Source organism: Mesoplodon mirus (assembly GCF_964341445.2).
Source record: "Mesoplodon mirus genome assembly, chromosome: 8".
Taxonomy (NCBI): domain Eukaryota; kingdom Metazoa; phylum Chordata; class Mammalia; order Artiodactyla; family Ziphiidae; genus Mesoplodon; species Mesoplodon mirus.
In genome coordinates this window covers 24,237,499-24,259,531 of record NC_138984.1, presented here as the reverse complement: position 1 = coordinate 24,259,531, position 22,033 = coordinate 24,237,499, and the positions used below count along the sequence as shown (strand labels likewise).

General features: G+C 36.1%; 1 protein-coding gene across 3 annotated transcripts in view; it reads right to left on the bottom strand.

Moving 5' to 3' along the window:
* Window positions 1-17,345, bottom strand: part of IKZF2 (IKAROS family zinc finger 2) — a gene marked incomplete at both ends in the record, with an annotated part of 166,081 nt that extends 148,736 nt beyond the window's left edge. For 2 of the 3 annotated variants that reach the window (XM_082631273.1, XM_082631274.1), the window contains 2 exons: window positions 16,382-16,486; window positions 17,297-17,330. In XM_082631273.1, the coding sequence (XP_082487399.1) occupies window positions 16,382-16,486; window positions 17,297-17,330 (139 nt within the window). Of the gene's footprint in view, window positions 1-16,381; window positions 16,487-17,296 lie in introns of all 3 variants that reach the window. The other variant, XM_082631275.1, reaches the window with a different exon arrangement.
* Window positions 17,346-22,033: the final 4,688 nt, after the last annotated feature.

The window sequence follows — 22,033 nt, the reverse complement described above, 5'->3', positions numbered from 1 at the left end:
ATAGAGATACAAGCACTTTCAGTTCAGTTAGGATTAAGCACATTGCTTTCCAATATATGCCAATTAAATATTATAGGCTTAATTTACAGAACCTATACCAAGCAAACTACATTTCATGAACTTCCAAATAACATACAATTTTGTTGTAACAATAAAGAAAGGAAAAAGGAAAGAAAAAGAAAAACCAAAGGCAGAGAAGCAATAAAATGATTAGTTCTTAAGAAGATGTTACAATGTAAACAATGAGAAGACTTGGTGTTCTCCAAGCTATTAAATACACTGCTAGATTTTTTGTAGCTATAGGCATGATTACAAATGTCTGTAAAACCCAGACACATTTAATCAATTATTTCAAGAAAGGCTTCAGATAAAAACTGGAAAAAAGAAACTTTCCTAAAGGTTGGGTATCTGATCCTAGGTACTGTTATAACAATTATATCATGGACAAAGGTGATAAGTGTCATGATTGCTCTAAGAAATTTAAGGTCTGGCCTCACAATCTGGCATAAGCAGAAATGTGTACAGTTTCAAGGAAGAGGCATTTGATTCATGGGTTTTTAAATGATCTTTGGGATTTAGCTACTGGGTAAGAGTTCACTAAAAACAGCAGCAGTATTACTCCCATTTTCATGTGTGTCTACTAAATGGCTAGGTTATGATTTGAGAGATCTTGGATCATGGAAATTAGAAACCTTCATTAGACAAAGTAATAATAATAACTTTATTTTTTTATTGAAGTATAGTTGATTTACAATGTTGTGTTAATTTCTACTGTACAGCAAAGTGATTCAGATATATGTGTGTATATGTATATATATATATATATGTATATCGACACACACGTACACATTCTTTCCAAAATTCTTTTCCATTATGGCTTATCACAGGATATTGAATAATAATAACTTTAAAACTATAAACTTTCTCAACAATCTCTCTTACTTCACACTTCTTAACAACAAATAACCAAAATGTCTTGGGGTGAATTTATATATATATATATATATATATATATAAATTCTCTACAGATCTTTTAGAATCTTTATAAAATCTATCTCTGTACTGTAGAGCAACATTGGCCTAAAAAGATGCATTTTATGAAGTCACGTGAGGCCTCTAAGCACTTGAAGCTTTTAGTCTAACACAGTATTTTGCTTGAATGAGAGTTGAGAAGAGAGTTCAAGAGCCTAAGCTAGTGTTAACTTTAGACCATTTATTTTAAAACTGCCTTGTGGTTAAAAAGACTAGCTGGGTGATATATCCTTAGTATGCACAGTGCTGAAGTGACCAAACCTGTGGGGTTAATCTGACTAATATCTTATAGAAATAACTGAGTTACATCTCTAAGTTGTCTAGCCAAATAAGCAATTCATATTAACTCATAATGTAGTTAAAAATTAATAGGCAGCCTTCTTGATTGAGAGACATACGTATAAGGCAACATGCTAGCTAACTTCTGTGGAAAAGAGAAACTAATATTTCTTGAAATGTTTTAGGCACTGTGATAGAAGCTTTACTGAAGTGTTTTATTAATCCTCACAACAACCCCAAGAGACAAGCACTAACTTTGCCTATTTGACAAAGGAGGAATTGGAGATTAACACATAGCACAGCCCAAGTTATAAACCCAAGTCTGATCAGCACTGAAGTCAGGCTCTGAAGGCTACCCTCAGGCTGTAGAGATTATAGTCATTTTCCCTGCACTCAAGGAGATTCCAGTCTCACAGGGGCGATAAGATGTACACAAGCAATGGAGTAATGGTAAAACAAGATAGGAAGTGATAAAGGCTTCCTAGTTTTTAGAGAGGAAACTATTCCTGGATAAGAAGGATCATTTGGTTTTAAGGACTGACTGCACTGACACTATGCTCATAGTAACCCAGACCCAGGAAAAGTTACACTTCAGACATGAAAACCAAAATGTGTAACTTTAAATGATCTCATTGGGATTTACAAAGATTTCTGCATCTTTTAATGACCTATGAGTAGCTTGTTTATTATGTACTCTGCTATAAAATCTTTTCAAAAGAATGTCCACTTTTCTTCTTGATTGTTCACAGAGGAAAAAAAATGGACATTACTGGGGACTGATATATAGTTCTGAGAATTCCAGATATGCAACAGAGAGATGGGTAATGATGTAGGACACACAGCTCTGTGAGTATGGAAATTCATGGAATTTCAGAACCATACTTGGAATTCACTCACCAACATATCTAGTAAATAAGTAAACAAGACCCCTCTCTGGGCCAGGTCAGGAGGGAGGCACGCTGTGCAGTCAAATCCTGCCACTAAACACGTCTTCTGAACTGCCATCTTCAAATGAAGTGCATTCCTACCGCGTAATTACCATTTCAATTACATCCCTCACAAACAGAGCCAGGTTTATTTGTGATTCGCATTAATTAGGTAATTTTAGTTTCATTTCTTTAGTAATTGATTTGAATACAACAGAATTAACAATTGCCTCATATCTGCACACACATTTCTTTTCAAACAAGGATGATCTGACAGCACTCAGACAGATGAAGAGCAAAAATATCCACTCAGTGATGCAGATATCTTGAGTTTTACCAGCAATGCTTTGGACTACTTTTTTTTTTTTAATTGTTGTTGATTAAAAGCAGACTAAAAGCACATCCTTTCTAGAAGACTAGTTGATACAACATGTATGTGGGATCTTTCTTGGTTATTTGATTCAAGTTTTTTCTCATACTCTTTTTATCTAACAATAAAATAATAGCTACCATTCTGGTTAACTTACTCCATTCCAGTCACCATTCTGGTGCCTTTACATGTATTATTTCTAACACTTGCCACTCCTCTGACAAAGCAGATTATTAATATCCCTGTTTTACAAACTGAGATTCTAAGAGATGAAATATCTGTCTAGAGGTCTCACATTTGATATATATCAGGGCTCACTTTTTTTTTACCACACAGGGAGGGGAAGAGGAAAATTCATTCAGTTCTGTATTTTTAAAAAATATATGTTTATTATTTTCTAGGAACAAATAAAAGGCTTAAGTAGTGCCAGGAAGAACAGATTCCTCTGAGGCTGCTTAAATAAATATTAAGATCAAGTTTTAATGAGCACATTGTATGTTAGATGTGAAAGCATTTCGAATAGTCTAAAATATTTTACAAATAAAATATATGACTTTTAATAGACTTAAAAACTGTTTTTTTCTTAAGTCAGTTAAACATATACCCTGATCTTGTTTTTATTATTTATGGGCTTAGCAAACCTTCCCTTCAACAATAATACATGTGTAAACTTCATCTCACGTCTGATAAATGTTTACTGCAGTATTATCACAAGGTTAATTTTAGAAGAGTATTCCAGTAGGTAACAGCCAACCTGGGAATTCTAAATCTCTGACAGGGTATGATCTGAAGTAAGTCTTTTGAAACACTCAGTGCTTGTGTCTTAGATACTTCAGGAGGAAAATGGAAAAACAAGAGATCAGAGAACAAAAACTGGATGCAAAACCCCATCTCATCTGCTCAGTATCAAGTTCCTTCTTCATTGCCGCCTCCCATGAGGGAAAAAAAAAAAGAAAGAAAGAAAGCAGAGAAAGTTCTTACTGTTTCTGGCAGGATTATGGTCTCCCTAACTCCCCAACGGCCTTTCCCACTGAAATGAAGTAAAAAGGCAATTGAGGGACAAGACCAAAGTTGACTGCATCCGTTATAATTTAGGAACACAACCAATTAGGATACCTCTCAGACACAGCACATATTTCAGTCACTTTTGCAAAAGATAAAAGCAATAGATGAGTCCAAGATGCCCATCAGTAACACCACTGGGTTATGACAGCAAACAATCTATTTTAGGTACTGCCGACTTACTTCTACTGTTTCAATCTTCCAATCTTTCTAGGCTGAAACCCTTAGGACTCCAGTTCTTCTAACCAGTCAACCCCCACCTTTCACTCCCTAGCTTTCAGATATCTGAAAAAGTACACTTCTTTCTATTGACTATCAATATTTATCATTTATCTTCTACCCGAAACCACTTTAATCTTATGGCCACATTCTTCATCACTCAAGCAGGAGGTAACTTCTTTAATTAACTTATAAATTCAGATATTTATTTATGCTTTCTGAAAGAAGAAAAAAGGAAGGGAAAGATCCTATTTTTCATTTGCCTATTCCTCTCTCCAGTAGATCTGCTAACTCAAGTGGGTTCTGTGGCTTATCCCTCACTTCTGGATTCGCCATTCGTGTTCTCTCTTCTTGAGCTAGCTCTCTTCTCTGTTCTCTATACTCCATACCTCTACTCCTTCCTTTCAACGAGCAACATTCAATGGAATTTTAAATTGATGAACATGAAAAAGACACTAAGCGTCTTTTAAAAAAGTAAACTTGGGCTTCCCTGGTGGCGCAGTGGTTGAGAGTCCGCCTGCTGATGCAGGGGACATGTGTTCGTGCCCCGGTCCGGTAAGATCCCACATGTTGCAGAGCGGCTAGGCCCGTGAGCCATGGCCGCTGGGCCTGCACGTCCAGAGCCTGTGCTCCGCAACGGGAGAGGCCACAACAGTGAGAGGCCCGCGTACCGCAAAAAAAAAAGAAAAAAAAAAAGTAAACTTTATTATCATATACAAGGTAGAACGGGAAACCTAAGGATAAGTTTTAACTTATTCTACTCAGATTTCTTTTGGCATCGTAATGCTAGATGTCTCCTTACCATTGCCAGAAGTACACTTATATGAACATTATTTACTTTACACATCTCATGCTATGAATCAATATCACTTAAAAAACTTTCCAGAGCATGTAACTTTATTTGGAAATTCCACTGTATTACAGCCATTAAGAAAACACCTTATATTCAGAATAAATTTAAAATAATATTCAATGAGTCTGTTGACAGCATTTGTATATGAGAATACCCCTGACTTCAGTATTTATCATCAACAGCAGTAGTCTAATTTCATGAGTCCATTATATCACTGAAATTTCAAGGTTAGACCTTTCTTATCAGAGATATCATTGTCTCTCTTACAAAACAGCTCCGTGCTTTGAGAAGATGGTTGACTGAATTCGTTTTTTGTAAATTATACAAGTAAAAAATCTTTTATAAAAGATCCAAATAATTCAGAACTATTTAGAATAAATGATAAAACACCCTATTTACCTTCACAAAAGCCAAAGTGAACACTACCAATAGTCTGGTCTTTCCTTCCTTCTTTCCTTCCTTATTCTTTGCTTTCACTCACACACACACACACACACACACACACGCACACTTAAAACATAAATGGCACTCTCTTGCACATACAGTTGTATGAAAGCGATTGTTTAGTTAACTATAATTTCTCTGATTTGCTTAAAAAAATAACAGATCTTTAAATCTGTTACCAGTTATTGTACTCAAACTGTAGGACCAACTAAAACTACTCAAATTCATCAAAAGATAGCCTTATTGTTAGCACAATATATGTAAAAATAATTCATTTTAAATTATGTTTTCTTGGGGAGTAGGGGTGTTTCTTTTTGTTTCCAAAAAACTGAATCCAAAAACTGTAATTAGGTCATTAATTTGTCATAGTTCAGACAGATGGCAGTGTGTAATTCATATTTTGAGTAAAAAACAGCAGACTTACAGAAAAATATCTCATATTTCTTTCTCTAGTTCTCAATTATGTTCAAACAAAATCTATTACCACTTTCAAATATTTTGCAACATTCAGCAATATATCAGAATTTGTTTTATATTTCAAAATACTATATTAGAATCAGTATTTTTAAAGTACTTTCAATTTTAAAACAGTCTAAAAATGATTAAGTACTTCTTACCTATTTTCAATACCTAAAAATTCTTAAACAGCCGAATTTCCAAGCTCTAAGTGATATATGAATAATCTAAGCAATCATTTCTAGTAAAAATAAATGAACCTACTTCAATCAGGAGTTAAACGTAAATCCTCAGCTCGAAAAGGATACAAATGCTACTTTTCCATCAAGAAGGTAACAAATGTAATGAAAATAATACAATCTACCTCAGACTATATGGATAATAAAGATACTGACATAAGTCTGATTAAAAGGCTTGAAAGACATGTCTTACAAAAGAAATATATTTCCATATGTAAATACTACTTGCTAAAATGTTTCTTTTGAACAACAAGAACAAAACAACAAGGCTCTTCATGAAAATGACATAACAGGAAATGTTTTATATAGTTGCAGAAGGAATAATTCCTCTTTAGACCTCAGCCAGAAATTCTTAGTTAATTCAACAGAAACAGAGCAATGCAGCTTCCTAGCACTTCAAAATATGGCCAAGCCCTGCATACTGATGTCTTAGTAAGTAGTAGGTAAAGTTGACACCGTCAGGTGTAAGGAGAGCTACAGCTTCCATGATAATAAGAGAGCAATGACAAAAATGTCAAAGGTGTAGACACCAGAATGTTAATTTATTAGAACGTGACTTTACACTGATTAATTATATGCTCCTCAAAATATCTGGAGAGCATAAGAAAAGTTAATTGAAGCATTCCATTTTGTACATGCAGTTTTAAATAAGTGATAGAAAAACTGATTTTAAAATTATATGTGGCGTGAAATCTGTAAACACTAAATGTGCCATATAAAGATATTAGTAATGAAGACGATGATGATGACTATAACATATTCACTGAAACGTTTACACTAACTTGAATTCCACTGACTATGTTAGTATGGAATCAGAAAACTAAAGAGACGTTTAGAATCTTGAAGATTATCTGTTTGGGGCTGATGTGAAGATTACAAAACCCTTTTGAGACTGAGACATGGTTGAAATAAATACATACCCTAACAAAGAAAATCACAAGTAAAATGGGATTTCAGAATTATTTCAACATCTAAGAAATCAACTTTACAAATTTCCTCAAATAGATCCGAAACACATTATTTAAATACACATATGCAATATGTGAATCACAAGCAGTTCCTTAATTCAATAAATAATTACTGGGCTCCTACAATGACCCAGTATGATACTGTATACTGGGAATGAAGAAATATTCTGTAACATCTTACGGAAAAACCTGAACTTTTTGGCCAACCCAATAGATAAGGCATAGCCATTTTCTTCAAAGATTCACATCTGGAAAATCTCTAATTAATTTCTTTATAATCAACATGTGGCCCCAAAATAAAGCAGTGTGCTTTGAAAAAATATTCTTAAATTCACACTCAGTAATTAACATAGCCTTCCCTATTAACTAACCTAAAATACTATACTTTTCTATAAAATCTCATTTGCTGTGGCCGAACTACTTCAGAGATTTCATGAAACTAGTGTGATGTTTATTCCTCCTGACCTATTAATTAGAAGCTCTCCTAGATCCCCAGCTAACGTAAGGTGCCTTTCTCAGGTGGCAGTGCTATTTTCCATCTTCATCTAAAATAGATACTAAGACCTCTTAAACTGCTGGCCACATCACCCATCAACATTTCTGTGAATGGAAGTTTGAATTTATGGTAATAGTAGTTGGGGTATCCTTTATAGGTGTTATAAGATAGCTTTCATAGAGTTAGGCTATAAAATCAACATTTAACAAATCTAAGCAGAAATGTAAAATTACATTAAAGAAAATGAATGGATCCTAGGCTGACAAGAATTGGTTATAACCTGATTACATGTATAAGTTAAAAACTGAATCTGCGGGATTTAGCCAAGGAAGCCAAGAAAAAAAAAATGACTCTCAGAAGTATTTTGGCTGAGGCTATATCTAGGGAATCTAAATCCATGTCCATTCAGGGAAGAAGGAATTGGACAAAAGACTTCAACCATACTGATGCAAATGGCACTGCTATTTCTATTGTGATGCTGAACATATTAGGGTCTCTTAGTCTGGTGCCATTAAACATTTGAATTATGTAACTAACTCCCTTTGGATTCCTTGCTAACCAAATGACCTTTGCTGCTTTACCCATATAGGTCAGTACACACACAAAAAAAAGATCTGGTCAAGCCAACTGAGGTGATCCAGATCCTATATTAGTTGGTTCAGGTTTTGTTTGTTTGTTTTATTTTTAATGAAAGTACAGACATAAATTGGTATTGCAATTTTAAACATCAATTTTGTAAAATTGTTTAATGCGAGTCAACCTTGAGATACGGGACCACTCTATGCGTGCTGCCAAACGAGTTTCGGAACTTACAAGGCTGAGAACAAAATCCTACATTATAAAAAATTTCTTGGGGAAATGTTCTCCTGTGGGAAGCTATTTTAGAAGCTGGCTGTATTTTGGTCTCTGTTTCATTGTGTGTCTTCAAATTTATACACTTTTGAAGAATTCTCAGAGGGAAAAGGTGAGAAGCAGTTCATTTCTCTACAATGGATATAAACTATGGTGAGCACAACACACTTATTTGCTTCTAAATGCAATGGGATTATTAATATCTCAAATAAAATATGAATTCTCTTGGACCTTGCAAGATAACATACACTCCAAAAAAATCCCTAACACATTTTTTGTGCCTCAGCATCAGCAGTGCATCACACAAAGAAAATGCTTAATAAATGTTTGCTGGATCAGTGATTAAAAGATAAAAAGATCTCCACAGCAAGTCCTGAATCTCCACATACAGGAAATCTCAGATGAAGTTATTTTCATCATTAACATTCATTTGAAATTTCATGGTGTCTTGGGTAATCAGGGCTTAATTTCTAAGATGGAGTTCTATAATATATGTTTTAAGGAAATAGATTAAGATGTTTTCTATACCACACTTTTCCCCTTATATTATTTTATCCCAAGGGGCACAATATTATAAACTTTAAAAAAGATTATGTACCAAATAATTTATATTATTATATATAATGATATATATCATGTTGTATATTTATCTCAAAGTTTTATATTTATCTCAAGGTTTTCAAAAAGGCTCTGCATAAAATCATTAAATTCTTTGGCTATTAATGTAGCAGAACTGGCTAGGACTTAGTTAACAAATGATTCCTCATATGTTTTAAGCTATGTATTTATAGATGAGAAATACGTTACAGAATAAAGACAAATCATTACAGTAGAGGCCTTGGAGTGTATGGCATATGATTTTTTTTTAATATGTAACCATCAAAGTTATGATATTAAATAGACCGCAAAATTTTAAGGAGAGGGCTAGCATGTTTTGTTTAAAAATCAGTGAGTCAATCACATCAACTAATCCAACTTCTGAGACTAGCATAAAAGGACTCCATTAAGCAAAAAAGAGTTCATTAAAACCTGTGATCGTACATTTCCATATAGAATTTTGATTCAATGGGGGCAGTTGGGGAAATATGGTCACTGACCAAATGCTGAGAATTACTTAGGGAAGAATTTTTTAAAGAAATACTAAGCTATTGTTAAAGTAAGGCAGGAGGGAAAGTAACAAAACCACAAACTACATATTAGATTTCACTAATTAGGAAAATTCACACTTAGTCTAAACTATCCTCCTGCCTGATTGCTATCCTCTCCCAAATTCCACAGGTGCTTCAAACTTTCTGTATACAGAATTAAACTAAACTAAGTCTTTTCCTGGAAACCTGCTCCAGTATTTCCTATCTTCCCTGATGGGACCTATTGCCATCTATCCAATAATCTAGATATCATCATGAATTTTCTTCTATCCTTAAACCCTACTATCCAAGTCCTGTCCACTTTAAGCTATTATTTCCCAAATCCTTCTCTTCCTTATTATCTTCACTACCACTAGCTCTCATGACTTTTCACTCTGTCATTGCAACAGCCTGTTAAAGAACCCCCTGCCCCTAGAGTGTTCCCCAGCCACAATCATTTTACTCCTGTTGTAGCTGGTATGATCCATGTCAATAAAAAGACTGAAGTAATCTTTGTTAAAACCCTGTGCTCCCTTGAAAATGAAATCCAAGTTTCCTCTTATAAAAGATATTCCATTATCTTGCCCTGGTTAATTCTCCAGAGTCATCTCTGGCTTCAAATTCTAAGACTCCAACTTTGCACTCCAGAAATACCAATCTGTTTGTATTTCCCAGAACATATCATATTATTTCTCAGCTCCCACTGTGGGTTTGTTTGGTGAACAAGCCTTCTGCTTCTCTCCTAAATCCTATTCATTTAATAAGTCTCAGCTTAAGCAGCATCTCCCTCCAGGAAGTCTTCTCAAACTAGTACCACCCCTCACTCCCCATAATAATAAGAACACTGAGGTTATCATAGCATAATGTCCTGTTCAGATGTCTCTTTTGAACCAGAGCATGAGCTACAGGAGGACAAAAATAGTGTACTCTTCACCTTTGGATTCACCTTAGTGTGCCTGACACATAAAAGACAGCCTACAAATATTTGTTGCATTCATCAACTAGAACAATATAGCAACATGTCAAATGCTTGTAAGTGATAATTTTAAGTTTACTTCAAATTTAAAACACCTAAACTATTACCCCCAAAATGCACAATTAGCAACAATCAGGCCTACAACTAGATTAGGTATCATCAAATGAGAATTGATGGTACGACCAGAAGCAACAAATATGGTGAAATTTTAGATACAGATTTTCAAAGAAAGAATTTGATCCTAGATATGCCTAGGTTACTCTACTAAGAGGACTTTTTCCATTCTTAAAGACTGTTGTCTTTAGAGCACCAATGATAAGCAATGATTTTCTTTACATGTAACCAAAAATATAAAACTTAGCTCAGGAACACTGAAACCCAATAAAAAGAATCTCTGGCACATAGACAAACTCTACTTCTTTCTTAACCAAAATCTTCACAGATGCTTTAAATAATAGAGGGTTTTTTCTTTCATTTTTACCCTAAATTATTAGAAATGCCTATCTCCATTCCATGGACCTATGTAGTAAAATGGAAAGAGCAAAAGATCTGAATTTCAAACAGATATTATTTAAAAAAAAATAAAAAAACTTTCTTATGAATCATGGTTTGGTGCAAAAGAAACTTGCCTACTCTGAGTGATAGCAGCAGTCATTATTTATGGGATCTTAGCATGTGTCAGGAACTGTGCTAAGTATTTTGCATAATATTGCCTTATTTAAACCTCACAACAGGGACTTCCCTGGTGGTCCAGTAGTTAAGACTCTGCACTTCCACTGCAGGGGGCATGGGTTCCATCCCTGGCCTGGGAACTAACATCCCATGTGTCACGCAGCGCAGTGAAAAAGAAGAAAAATAAAGATAAAAAAATAAACCTCACAACAGCCCACTGACTTAGGTATTGCTTATCCCAATTCTACAGATAAGAAAACTGGAGCTCAGAGATGTGAAGTAACATGACTAAGATCATACAGCAAGCTACTGGCAAAGCAAGAATTCTAACACAGGCCTGCATAACTCCAAAGCCCATATTTTTAACCACCTGCAATCTACTGCTTCTGAGCCTCAGTTTTCTGTATTATAAACAGAGTAACTTCACAGAGCTGTTGTGGAGACTAAGTGAAATAATATGGATCACTTAGTATAGTGCTGGGCATCCTATATATATTCAATAAATTATGCCCCCTTTCTTTCTCTCACTCCAGTTGTGATTACACATTTATAATACGGGAAAATAGTTCCTAAATACTCTTTACCTATTTCAGCAGAGATATCCTGATCCTGAGTCATGATTAAATCACAAAAGGAAAATACTAACTGGTCAATAAATATATATTATATAAACAGATATAAAGGAAAAAAGCAAAGAAAAACAACATAGTCTACCTCATTTTAGGACTGTGACCCTGCTATTGATCTTTCAGAACATCATAAAATCAAAATGTATCCATATTCAAAGTTAGGAGAGAAGAGGATGGGACCCAGGGATCTCAATTCCTTATGGCTCGAAGAAAGACTCCCAAAAGAACTTAACCAATCACATTACATTGTTTTTAATGTATTTCCAGTGGGGAAGACAAATTTGGACAAAGATAGAGGCAATATAAACAACACTTCTACAGTAAGCTGTTTTGTTTCTCCAAGACAGACATTTATTCTTACTTCAAAGCAGACTTAAAAGATAGGGGGTGGGGGGTGGGAGTGGAATGAGCAGCAAAGAAAAAAATACAGAAATTTTGCTGTTAATTCCCTGCTCATACGTACTTCCTTTAGTTCCTATTTTTTTTTCCTTTTGGTCATGACACATGGCCATGACACTTACCTCTGATAGGTGTAAAGAAATCAAGTCAAACTTATTTTTTTAATTTCCTGACAAGTAAAAACTAAATGTAAGGTATGTTGGGTATATATACAAAACTAAGTACTACAACTGAAAACAGAGCAAGCTTTTACATCAAGTCCATCTGGTGTTATATTAGGGTGTGTCCTATGGAAATCCAGCCAAGGGTGACTGCCAAACTAAGCTACAGAAGACAACTCAGAAAGCTGGTGAGTCCCAAAACATAAGCTGTATTTTGTAAAGTGCATTAGAGCATCTGCTTAACAAGATTATCTGTTATCATTCCACCCTTATAATAACCCTATTCTACTTCTGTAATACTGTTTTTGTCACTAAAACATGGGTCAGTACTGGACATGGTGGGCACCCTGAGATAATCACATTTTCAAGAGTTATCAATAAAGTGATCTAACTAACCCACAAGGTAATAATCAGTTTTACATCCCAATCCTGACAACTTTATCCTTCTGCTAAGGGACCTAAGAGGCCAACTGGTTTCTTCAAGCCTCCATTTCCTCACAAGAAAAATAGAAATCATACTATACTTATGCTTCACTAGGTTCTAAAAATGGAAACTAGCTAAGAAAAAAAATGAATGTGAAGCACTCTAAAAAGAATAAACTAGATTCCCTGACCTGATTATTGGTCAGAGTCTTGTAAAACTAGAATTACTACTTCTTCCAATTCCATACATGCCACCTGGCCATCAAACTGACTGATAAATGGTATTGACTGCAAAGTTGATCCATGTAAAGGTTTTAAAGTAATAGAAACAAAATTTATGTCACAATGTATTTTCATACCATTAGCTCTCTCCAAAGAAAATTTACTTATTAGCATTATAAAAGTAAATGATAATGAGAAAAATAAGATTAATGACAATTTTTTGAACCTTAAAAATCTTTCAAAATACTCAGCAGCAGGTATAGCACCGTTTGAAACCAATACTGAAGCAACTATACAAGAAATGGAAATGAGCTAACCCAGAAACATAAGGAATCACAAAGTAAGTCTCATCTGATGGGCCGAAATACAATATGGATTATTTTTGTATTGTTCTGTCTGAGTTGTCTGTCTCAGATTCTTAACATCCAGATTCTATTTTTAAAATCACTTAACACTGTGTATTTCCAGTAGCCATCAAGGCATATACTGTCATCCCTGACACCGAAGATTGTCAGCAGACTCAATATGTACACTAATGATCTTGGGCAACAATGCCCATCTTCTTATCAAAGAGATCCTTATTCTAAAAGAAAAAGTCTAAGTTTCTCTAAGGAAATCCACTCAAAAATATAGGATGTAGTCATTACAAAATGTTAAGTTCACTAATACCTCTTACTTCTTTTTATCCTACATGCTGAATTTTAAAACCAAAAAGTGTCAGGCACTGTAACATTTTTAGTTCTCTCCCAAGTCACCGATGCTCTCTTCTAGCACTGTCAAATAATGATAGCTGCTGTCATTATTTTTTATACAATAGCTGGCAGCAAGTTATACAGATACCCTTCATCTTAGAATAGTCATCAAATAACCTAAACAAATGACTATGACCTTAGAATAAAACTGACCACTTTCCTAAAGCCAAAATAAGTGGGCTATCACATGGTAGTGTTACTTTACTGCTAGAACGTCAGTTATTTCATAAAATCAAAGGCTTTATTCCTTTTATTTTTTTTCTAAACTGTTTTAAAATAACTTTTTACCTCTTACACATATATTCTTGTCCTCCTTGCTGCTATGGAACCTATCTTATTCTATCATAGAGGTTTTCACATTTACTTTCAGCTCTAATACTTTCAACCAAAACTGCAATTCTGTTTTTGGAAGTCACAGCCCTTTAGGAATAGTATTTGAAGATATTAAAAAATGCAGAAAATAAATAAGTTCTTCCCATATAATAAAGTCAGCAATGCATATAAAGGGATTTAGGAAAACCAGTAATCTCAGACACAAGTGATCTGACAAGTCACACACGCACAAAAAATTATTACAAGTCACAGAAAAACATCTGAGTGACCGATTGTAGGTCTCTTATTCTAATTAACAGACAAGAGTCCCTCTCTAGCACTATTTGCTTTGGCAATCTAAAATGCTGATATTCTCCTAGATCTAACAGAGAGGAAAAATGGGTATCTTCTCCATCTAACACCTAAGTGGGTAACCTAGATACTGTAAATAGAGGCTACGTAAAGGATGCAACAGACAGCTCTGAAGTGCGAGCCAAAATATTTAACCTGCAACTCTTTGGAAAAGAACATGAAAACACACGCAGCTTAGCTAAAAACTATACTAACATGGAATTGCCACAGGCTAGTAAGTTAAAAAAAAAAGAAACAAGAACAAAACCTCTTTACCAAACATAATTTTACTGCTGTTGGGTGAGAAAAACTCAAATATCAAAAGCACAGTTCTTATTTGTCCAAACTGATCATGCCCATACTCTGCAATGTTTATTTAAAATAAATGAGTGAACTGCCTTTTAGAAAGCACTACTTGCAAAACCAAAATCAAATTCACAAATAAAGGAGCTAATTAACCAATTAACAAGTATTTTCCAGCTGATATTCTAGCAGTGGCTGGGGGATGACAGTCAAAGTCTGATTACCCAATATTACGTACCCCTTATATTCAGTGTTTCTAAAGACAATAGCTAAATATTAAGCTAACAGAAATTGCATATCAATCTATCTTTACTCTTTAGGAAATTAAATGAAAATTATCTGAAAAATAAAAAATCTATCCTGCCAAGGACCTAGTAACATTAAATGTTAAAATGTAAAAATTGTACTCCCTATATCGCAATAGTAGTATAACTTTTATCAAATCAATAGCCAACTAGCAGAAAAAATAAATTAATGCTACAAGATCCATTACAAGAGATTAGCACTATAATTTAATATACATTCCATCACTATTAATTTTCTTCCTACATGATAAAGGAATTTCAATGACTGCTTCTAGAATGAAATCTTCCTAGGAAGTGCTTCCCAATAATAAAAATAAAGAAAACTTTTAAATAAGTAAAGTAAGTTCACATAGTTCAGTCAAAATTTCAAGTCAGTAACTAGAACCACTTAAAGTTAATGAATTGCAAAATGTATTCAATAGTATTCTATATACTCTTGCTTATAATTCAGAAGTCTTAACTACTTATAAAGCTAGTAGCTTCACAATAACATCAAGTTTTGAAACTGTAAGAGGGAAGTGGAAAGAAAATTTGTTCTCTCAGGATAATCAGAATTAACATATTAAGAATATGCTCATAATTCACTTGATGATTCAGTTTTCTTTAGTTATAAAATCTTCATTTAAAAAGGAAAGAAAATGCTTTTCCTTCACATGTCACCCAAATAGAAAGCTTTTAAATTAAATTATATTTACATGTAAATCAGATGGCCTTTCTGTATAAGAATATAACACATATCAAAAGTATAAACACATGATTTCAAATTAAGTTTAAGTAGGAGTAACAGAGCATTTGCACTTGATAACTTATGAAACATTATAATTAAGAGAAAATAAAATATTTTGTCTTCTGCCACTGACAGCATGTAAGTTGCTTTTCTATTACACAAAAACAATGTTTACTATATCAATGAATGACCCTTTATCAAAAAGAGTAGCCAAAACTGTCTATTCCTGCAAGTTCAAAACATTCTTCCAAATTTTCTCAGTTCTTCTCTGGACAGTTTAAAACAAAATGCTTTCACTTTGTCAGAGAAATGGATGTAAATGAGTTCCACAAATTTTCAATTACATTTCACTTCCAATGCCTTGGACACGAAACTTTCACATGTTTAAAAAGAAAAAAAGCAACTAACTGCAATTCTACCACTGATGGATTAGCTTTGTGCCAAGGTAATAGAAAATAATTTCTTTTTCTTTTTTTTACTTTGAAGAGTCCTTTGGAAATAACGTTTCCATACTTTTTTACCCAGAAACAAAAACAAATCTAGTCATAAACCTGGCAAGACAAAAGAATAACCAGAAAAGCCTAACATTTCTTACCTGATACAGGTAAGCACCAGCTCCCAAATGCCACCTTGGGATAGTTCAGACTAGTAAGCAGGCTCATGTTTTACGATACCAAAATGAACAGGAATAAATCTGTGTTGTTCTTTCTTTAACAAAATCTATAGCAGCAGCTACACCACAATGTGAGAGGACCCTACAGACCTAACAAATTCAAGTCTATCGCTAGAGAAATAGGAAAAAAAAAATCATAAAATGAAGACTTACTGCTTGTCATGTGACTTGGTGAGGCATGCTGTCCATTGGGTGTGCTTGAGGTGAGGTCAATTGCCATACTGGAGTGCTCCCTTTCAGGTGAAAGCTCATTGTCACCTGTTTTCACAAAATAAAATCGTTTGGTCTCTGTTCATTGTCATCTAAAATCTAATTACCAACTTTGTAATCATATATGCAGGGGTATGCATATATGATTTTAATGAAATAAATTTTTCCCTTAAAAAGAAACCATAAGGAAATGTTATTTAGAAATACATAATAAATGAATGAAATGACGAAAAGCAACAACCAGCCCACGATTAAAAAATTACAAACTTTCATTATCACATTCATCTAAACTGTAAAATAATGGAGACTGGAGTAGTTGATTTCTAAAGTATCTTCTAGTTGAAAAAACTGTTTTCTTTTAACATCTAATTTAATCCTTAAGCACACAGTATTTTTAATGAGCATTTCCAAAATGCTGGCTATCAGAGTTAGATGTTTGAAAGGACAGTTTGCTAAAAAAAAATGTCAACTTGAGTGAACTAATTCTCTTTCACATTATGTGTCTGAAAAATTAGGTTACAGAGTACTAAGTATTTAGTACATGCCATATTAGTAGACATATATGTAACCCGATCTATTCTAGACTTAAAGTAAATGAAAAAAAAAAGTAGTAAAGTGTTGATCTGCTAAGCTACTACTGATTTAAATAATATCCTTAATATAGCAGGTATATATCTAGAGTTCCTTCTTATTTCACTTCAGTGTTATTTTCTCAAACTCATTTACAAGGTGAAATTGTGAACAGATAGGAGGTAAGAGTTTACAGTTCTTGATAAAAACTTCCAATTCAGAAATTACAATACAGGTAACAAACATAATTTTATTACCAATAACAGATTAATGAAAATGAATACTTACATGTTATATAGCCATCAATAGCCTCTGTTTCCATAGTCAAAGTGCAATGCTGCAATACAAAAGATTATACCCTTAACACAATGATTCCTTTCAGTATCTGCCATTAAATGCTTAACTTATTTGAAGATCCAAGCAGTTAGCCCATGTTGCTGCTGCTGCAACCTGTGCCCAAGAAACATACTACAGTGTACTGTATGTGCTCATTTGCAAGTCACTGAACTCTTTCTGCAAATGATCTGATTCCTGCTGGAGATAGGATAGGAAAGATAAGTGTGCTATGAGATGGGCTGCAGCAAGAAATGAATGACTCTTTTAATCAGAATTTACTCGGTTTAGAGAAAAAAATAGGAAGGGGGTACACCTCCAAAGTGCCAGCTTTAACTGGGATTGAAGTATTTTACCATTCACTACTTCCTACAATCAAGCTGCAGTTTGAGGACTTCCCGAGTATACAGATAGCTCTATTCACAATTGTTGCAAGTTGGTTCATCATGTTCTAATAGGGAGGGGGGGAGGACAAACAAACAGAAGAAATACAAAACAAAACAAGAAAACTTCGTGCCCAAGTATGTCTTGAAGGTTTCTGCAGCAGTTACCCAACTGCCAGGCTTGTATTGACATTTTAGCCAACCCCAAGTTCTGTGTAAGCACCTGTTCAATGTAACCTTAATTTCCTGCCAGACCATGGTTGGATACCACGCCGAGCCTACTTAATACACTCCAATTTTGAAAAATTCATACACTTTTTGAAGAGGGGAAGGGGATCACTTTTTCAAAGTTTGGGGAATTATTTTCGTGCACCAATGACACAAAACAAGAACTTAATTCTCAGAAACAAAAGTAAATTGTATGAGATGATACCCCCTAGCTTTGATTTCACATAACGAAAAGATCGATAAGCTAACTGTATTCTTTGAAGAAAAAAGTTTAAAGAATTGACATGTCCTGAGAAGATTTTTACTTATTTTTTTTTCCTTTGGCCCTGGTCCTTTTTGCCTTTAGTTTCAAAACTCTCACTGCACCAGCAGCTAAATTATTCACAATGAGCCATTTCTGTATTGATCGCCAAGTATATTTAGCCCTGGCTCCTGGAATTTCTCCATTACTTACTGGAAAACAGGCAGCTTCACTTCTTGTCTCCAAAACCACTTCCCTTCTCCCTCCCCTCCCCTTCTTCACCACCACCCTCCCTACCCCCCCCAAAAAAAAACTTTTCTTTCTTCCTTTATGGAATAATCAGATCAAATTCCCAACTCAGTCACTACATAGCACTTAAATTTCAACCTGCTGTACTGTTATCAAATTCTTTCAAATTATGATTACATAAGGCTTTAAAGAAAGGCATCCGTAAAGTTTAAAGGGGTGCAATTTCTTCGGATATTTTACAAATGAGTTTATCTCTTTAAAAATGTACACATTTAACACACACATATTAAGAAAGAAACGTCAGGGAGAAGCGAAAGAAGTCTGCCCCATCAATGAAATGGTTATTAACCCTCAGAGAAGGAAAGAAAGAAAAGGAGAAAGAGAAACGAAATGTACATACAAAAGAAATTGTCCTTTGATTAAAAAAGATTCATCACCATTTCCAGCTCTGTCGGGAGATCTCAGCTTCTTCTAACCCCTCAAAGAGGAGGTGACAATGTCGGGCTGAAGATAAACGGAGAGAGAAAGAAAGAAGTTTTTTGTGTTTCCCCCTTCTCTTTCCCTCCCTTGCCCCTTCCAAGCCAAGCCCCCTGCAGAGTTCAAGGCAAGGAGGAAGGAAAAGCACTTTACAGGTGGGTCATTCCGAGCCCAAATCCAGCAAACAGATCGGCTGATAAACAAAACCAAGAAATGAGAGAGAAGGAACACCCCCCTTCTCCTTCTCCTCCTCCTTCTACCCCTCCCCCTCGTCCCTTTGGGATGGTCTAGTAGGAAAAGTCACTCAGGAATGGCACCACGTACTTTCAGGAAAGAGGAAAAAAAAAGAGAGAGAGAGAGGTCAGTCAGTGCTACAGCAATGCGATTAACAAGAAGAGAAAAAACTTGATCCACCGGTTCCTTAAGAATCGACCAAAAGCTAAGACAAGAAAACTGAAAGAAAAGGCGGGGTGGGGGGGTGGGGGGGTGGGGGGGGTGTTGATAGGGGAGGGACAGTCAGGGAGAACCCAGCAAAGAACCTAGGCCAACTTCACAGGACTGCTTTTCGCCCTTGGCAAAAAAATGATAATAATAATAAATTAAATCTTAATTCCATCTCTTTTGCCCATACCAGAACCTGTCAAAGTGATTTAACGGCTGCCTTTTTACATGTCACACCAGGTTGTTGTTGTTTAATTCCAACAGGATCTGGATATTACCTTCTATCTGGACAGCTGTAATTTATTCCAGGCTACCCAACCTTTCTTGGAATTCAAGTTAAAACAAAGCAAAACAAGTCCAAATCCATGACAGCTATAGAGATGAGAACTGATTAATCGATTAACATCCCAGAAACAGACTACAAGGAGGGGACGATAAATTAAGGCAGAAGACATCATCTTCAACCCGATTCCCTGAGCGTCCTTTACAGAAATCATTACCCTAATCATAACCACAATCCATCCCTCCCAGAGAAAAATATCTATAGTATTATTATTATTACTGGTTAATAGCAACAAGTCATTTGATCACATAACAGTGCAAAACGAGATACTATATAATTACACTTAACTTTGAAAACACTCCCCCCTTTGCAAATCAGATACACATATTTATATATAACCTATGAATCAGAAGACAAAACAAGAGCTGTTCTTCACCACGCAAAAGGCAAGCGGAGATTTACCTCAGCAGTGCATGCAGTAAAATAATCCCATCACCCTTTTGTTTGTGTTTACTGTTAGTGTGTCCTCTCTCTTTCTTTCTTTCCTGTGCCTAACGTGTGTTTGTGCACTGCAGTTGGTGGTGGAAACTAAGGCAGTGGATCTGTAGCTAAGGGTAATCCTGTTTTTACTTCCTCCATCTTCAGCGAGGAGCAGGGTTAGCCCGGGACAGCTGGTCAAACCCCGAGAAACCGATCCGCCGGAGCCCGAGCACATCTCCCCCGCCGGCCGGGCTCGCGCAGACGCCCGCGGGCGGAGGGCGGGCTGGCGGCGGCGGCGGACGGCGGGCGGCGGGGCCCGGGGCGCGGGCGGGAGGACGTGCGTGCGCGCGCGCGCGTGTGCGGGCCCTGGGCTCCTGTGCGTGTGTGTGTGTGTATGTGTGTGCGCGCGGGCTGGCGAGGGCGCGTGTGCGCGTGTCTGCGCGCTGCGCCGCTCGGCGCGCTCGGCAATCGATTACAGGACAAGTGCTGCCCCGGCGGCTCCGCGACGCGCGCCCTCCCTCGCGCCCACCCGCGCCGCCCCTGACCCCGTGCCCCCAGACGGCGGACCCCGCCCCCAAAGGGGGGGGACCAGGTAACCCGCTTCCGAGAGTGCTCTGGCAGCCCCCATCCACTCCCCGCGAATCGTAGTAAATCTCACGTTTTCTGCTGGCTCGGAAGGAAGAATTGCAACGGCGAGGGGAGGTTCATTTCGGCCTTGAGAAGTTTTCTTTCAAACTGGGACTTGTGGTGAGGCCGGACGAAGGGAGCGGGACCGCGATCCAGGCGCGCGACGCGGAGCTTTGGGATCGGCGTCCTGGCCGGAGTCTGGGTGTGCGCGTGGACCCACCCACTCAGCTTCGCAATAAACTGTGCTTTGCGATTTCAGAAAACGGCCCCGATAGACCAGGACACGAATCAGCAGAGAGGGGTCCTAGGGAACGGATTGAGAAGGAAAGTCAGGTCTGAAATGAAGCTCAACTATTACTATTTTGAAAGTGCTTTACAGTGCAAGTTTAAAATTAGAGTGTCTACTTGTTTTATCTCCACCGGGCACGTGGCACATCCACCAAAGTCAAAGGAACGGGGGAGGGTCCAAAAAGTTATTAGGAGTAAAGTGTTGTCCATCAATATCATCAGTTAGTTATAGCACAGCTTTTGTATTTGGGAAGAAATTATGTGGATCGTCATGAGAAAAACAAATGCACGTTCTTTCTACAAACAGTCGCATTTAGCATCTTTCTTGACCACATTTGCAAAAAGAGGTAATAGAGACTTCTATAATTAAAGGGAAAAGGAAAATGAAAGGAGCTGAAAATACTGCACTGTGTAGTCTGGGTGGCTTAAGTTTGAAAACACATGAAATTATCAGGACTGCCAAACAGCATTTCTGAGAAACCATATCACAGATTGTGAAGAAAATCAATGCTGAAAGAGTAGGAGCAGGCACTGTACGCCTTTCAAGAATCCCAGAAATAGTTGCTGAGGTTTTTTTCTGCTGAGGAAAGAGAAATGATACGTTGACAATAAAATCATCACCTATATCTTAAGCATCACTCTGTATATCTGGGAAATTTTGGATAATATCTTTAGATTTGGGGACTGGGAAGGAATTTATTCACACTAATAGACACTAAATCATGAACATCATATGACTTGTATAATCCTGTATTTAAATTTTTTAATGAATTACTTTTTAAAGTTTTACTTTCTATGTTGGATTTATTAAACAACAGTTGTACCAATAGGTTTGTTTTTTAAATTATGGAAAATGATAGTTGGTGCCGTGCTGCAAACAAGATTAACCAACTTTCATTGGAGAGCAAATCATTTGGGCTCAGGCTAGCAACAACTTTATGACGATTTTAAGAACACCTGTGAGTTATACGTTAGTAAAGCAGGTGTTGTTTTTA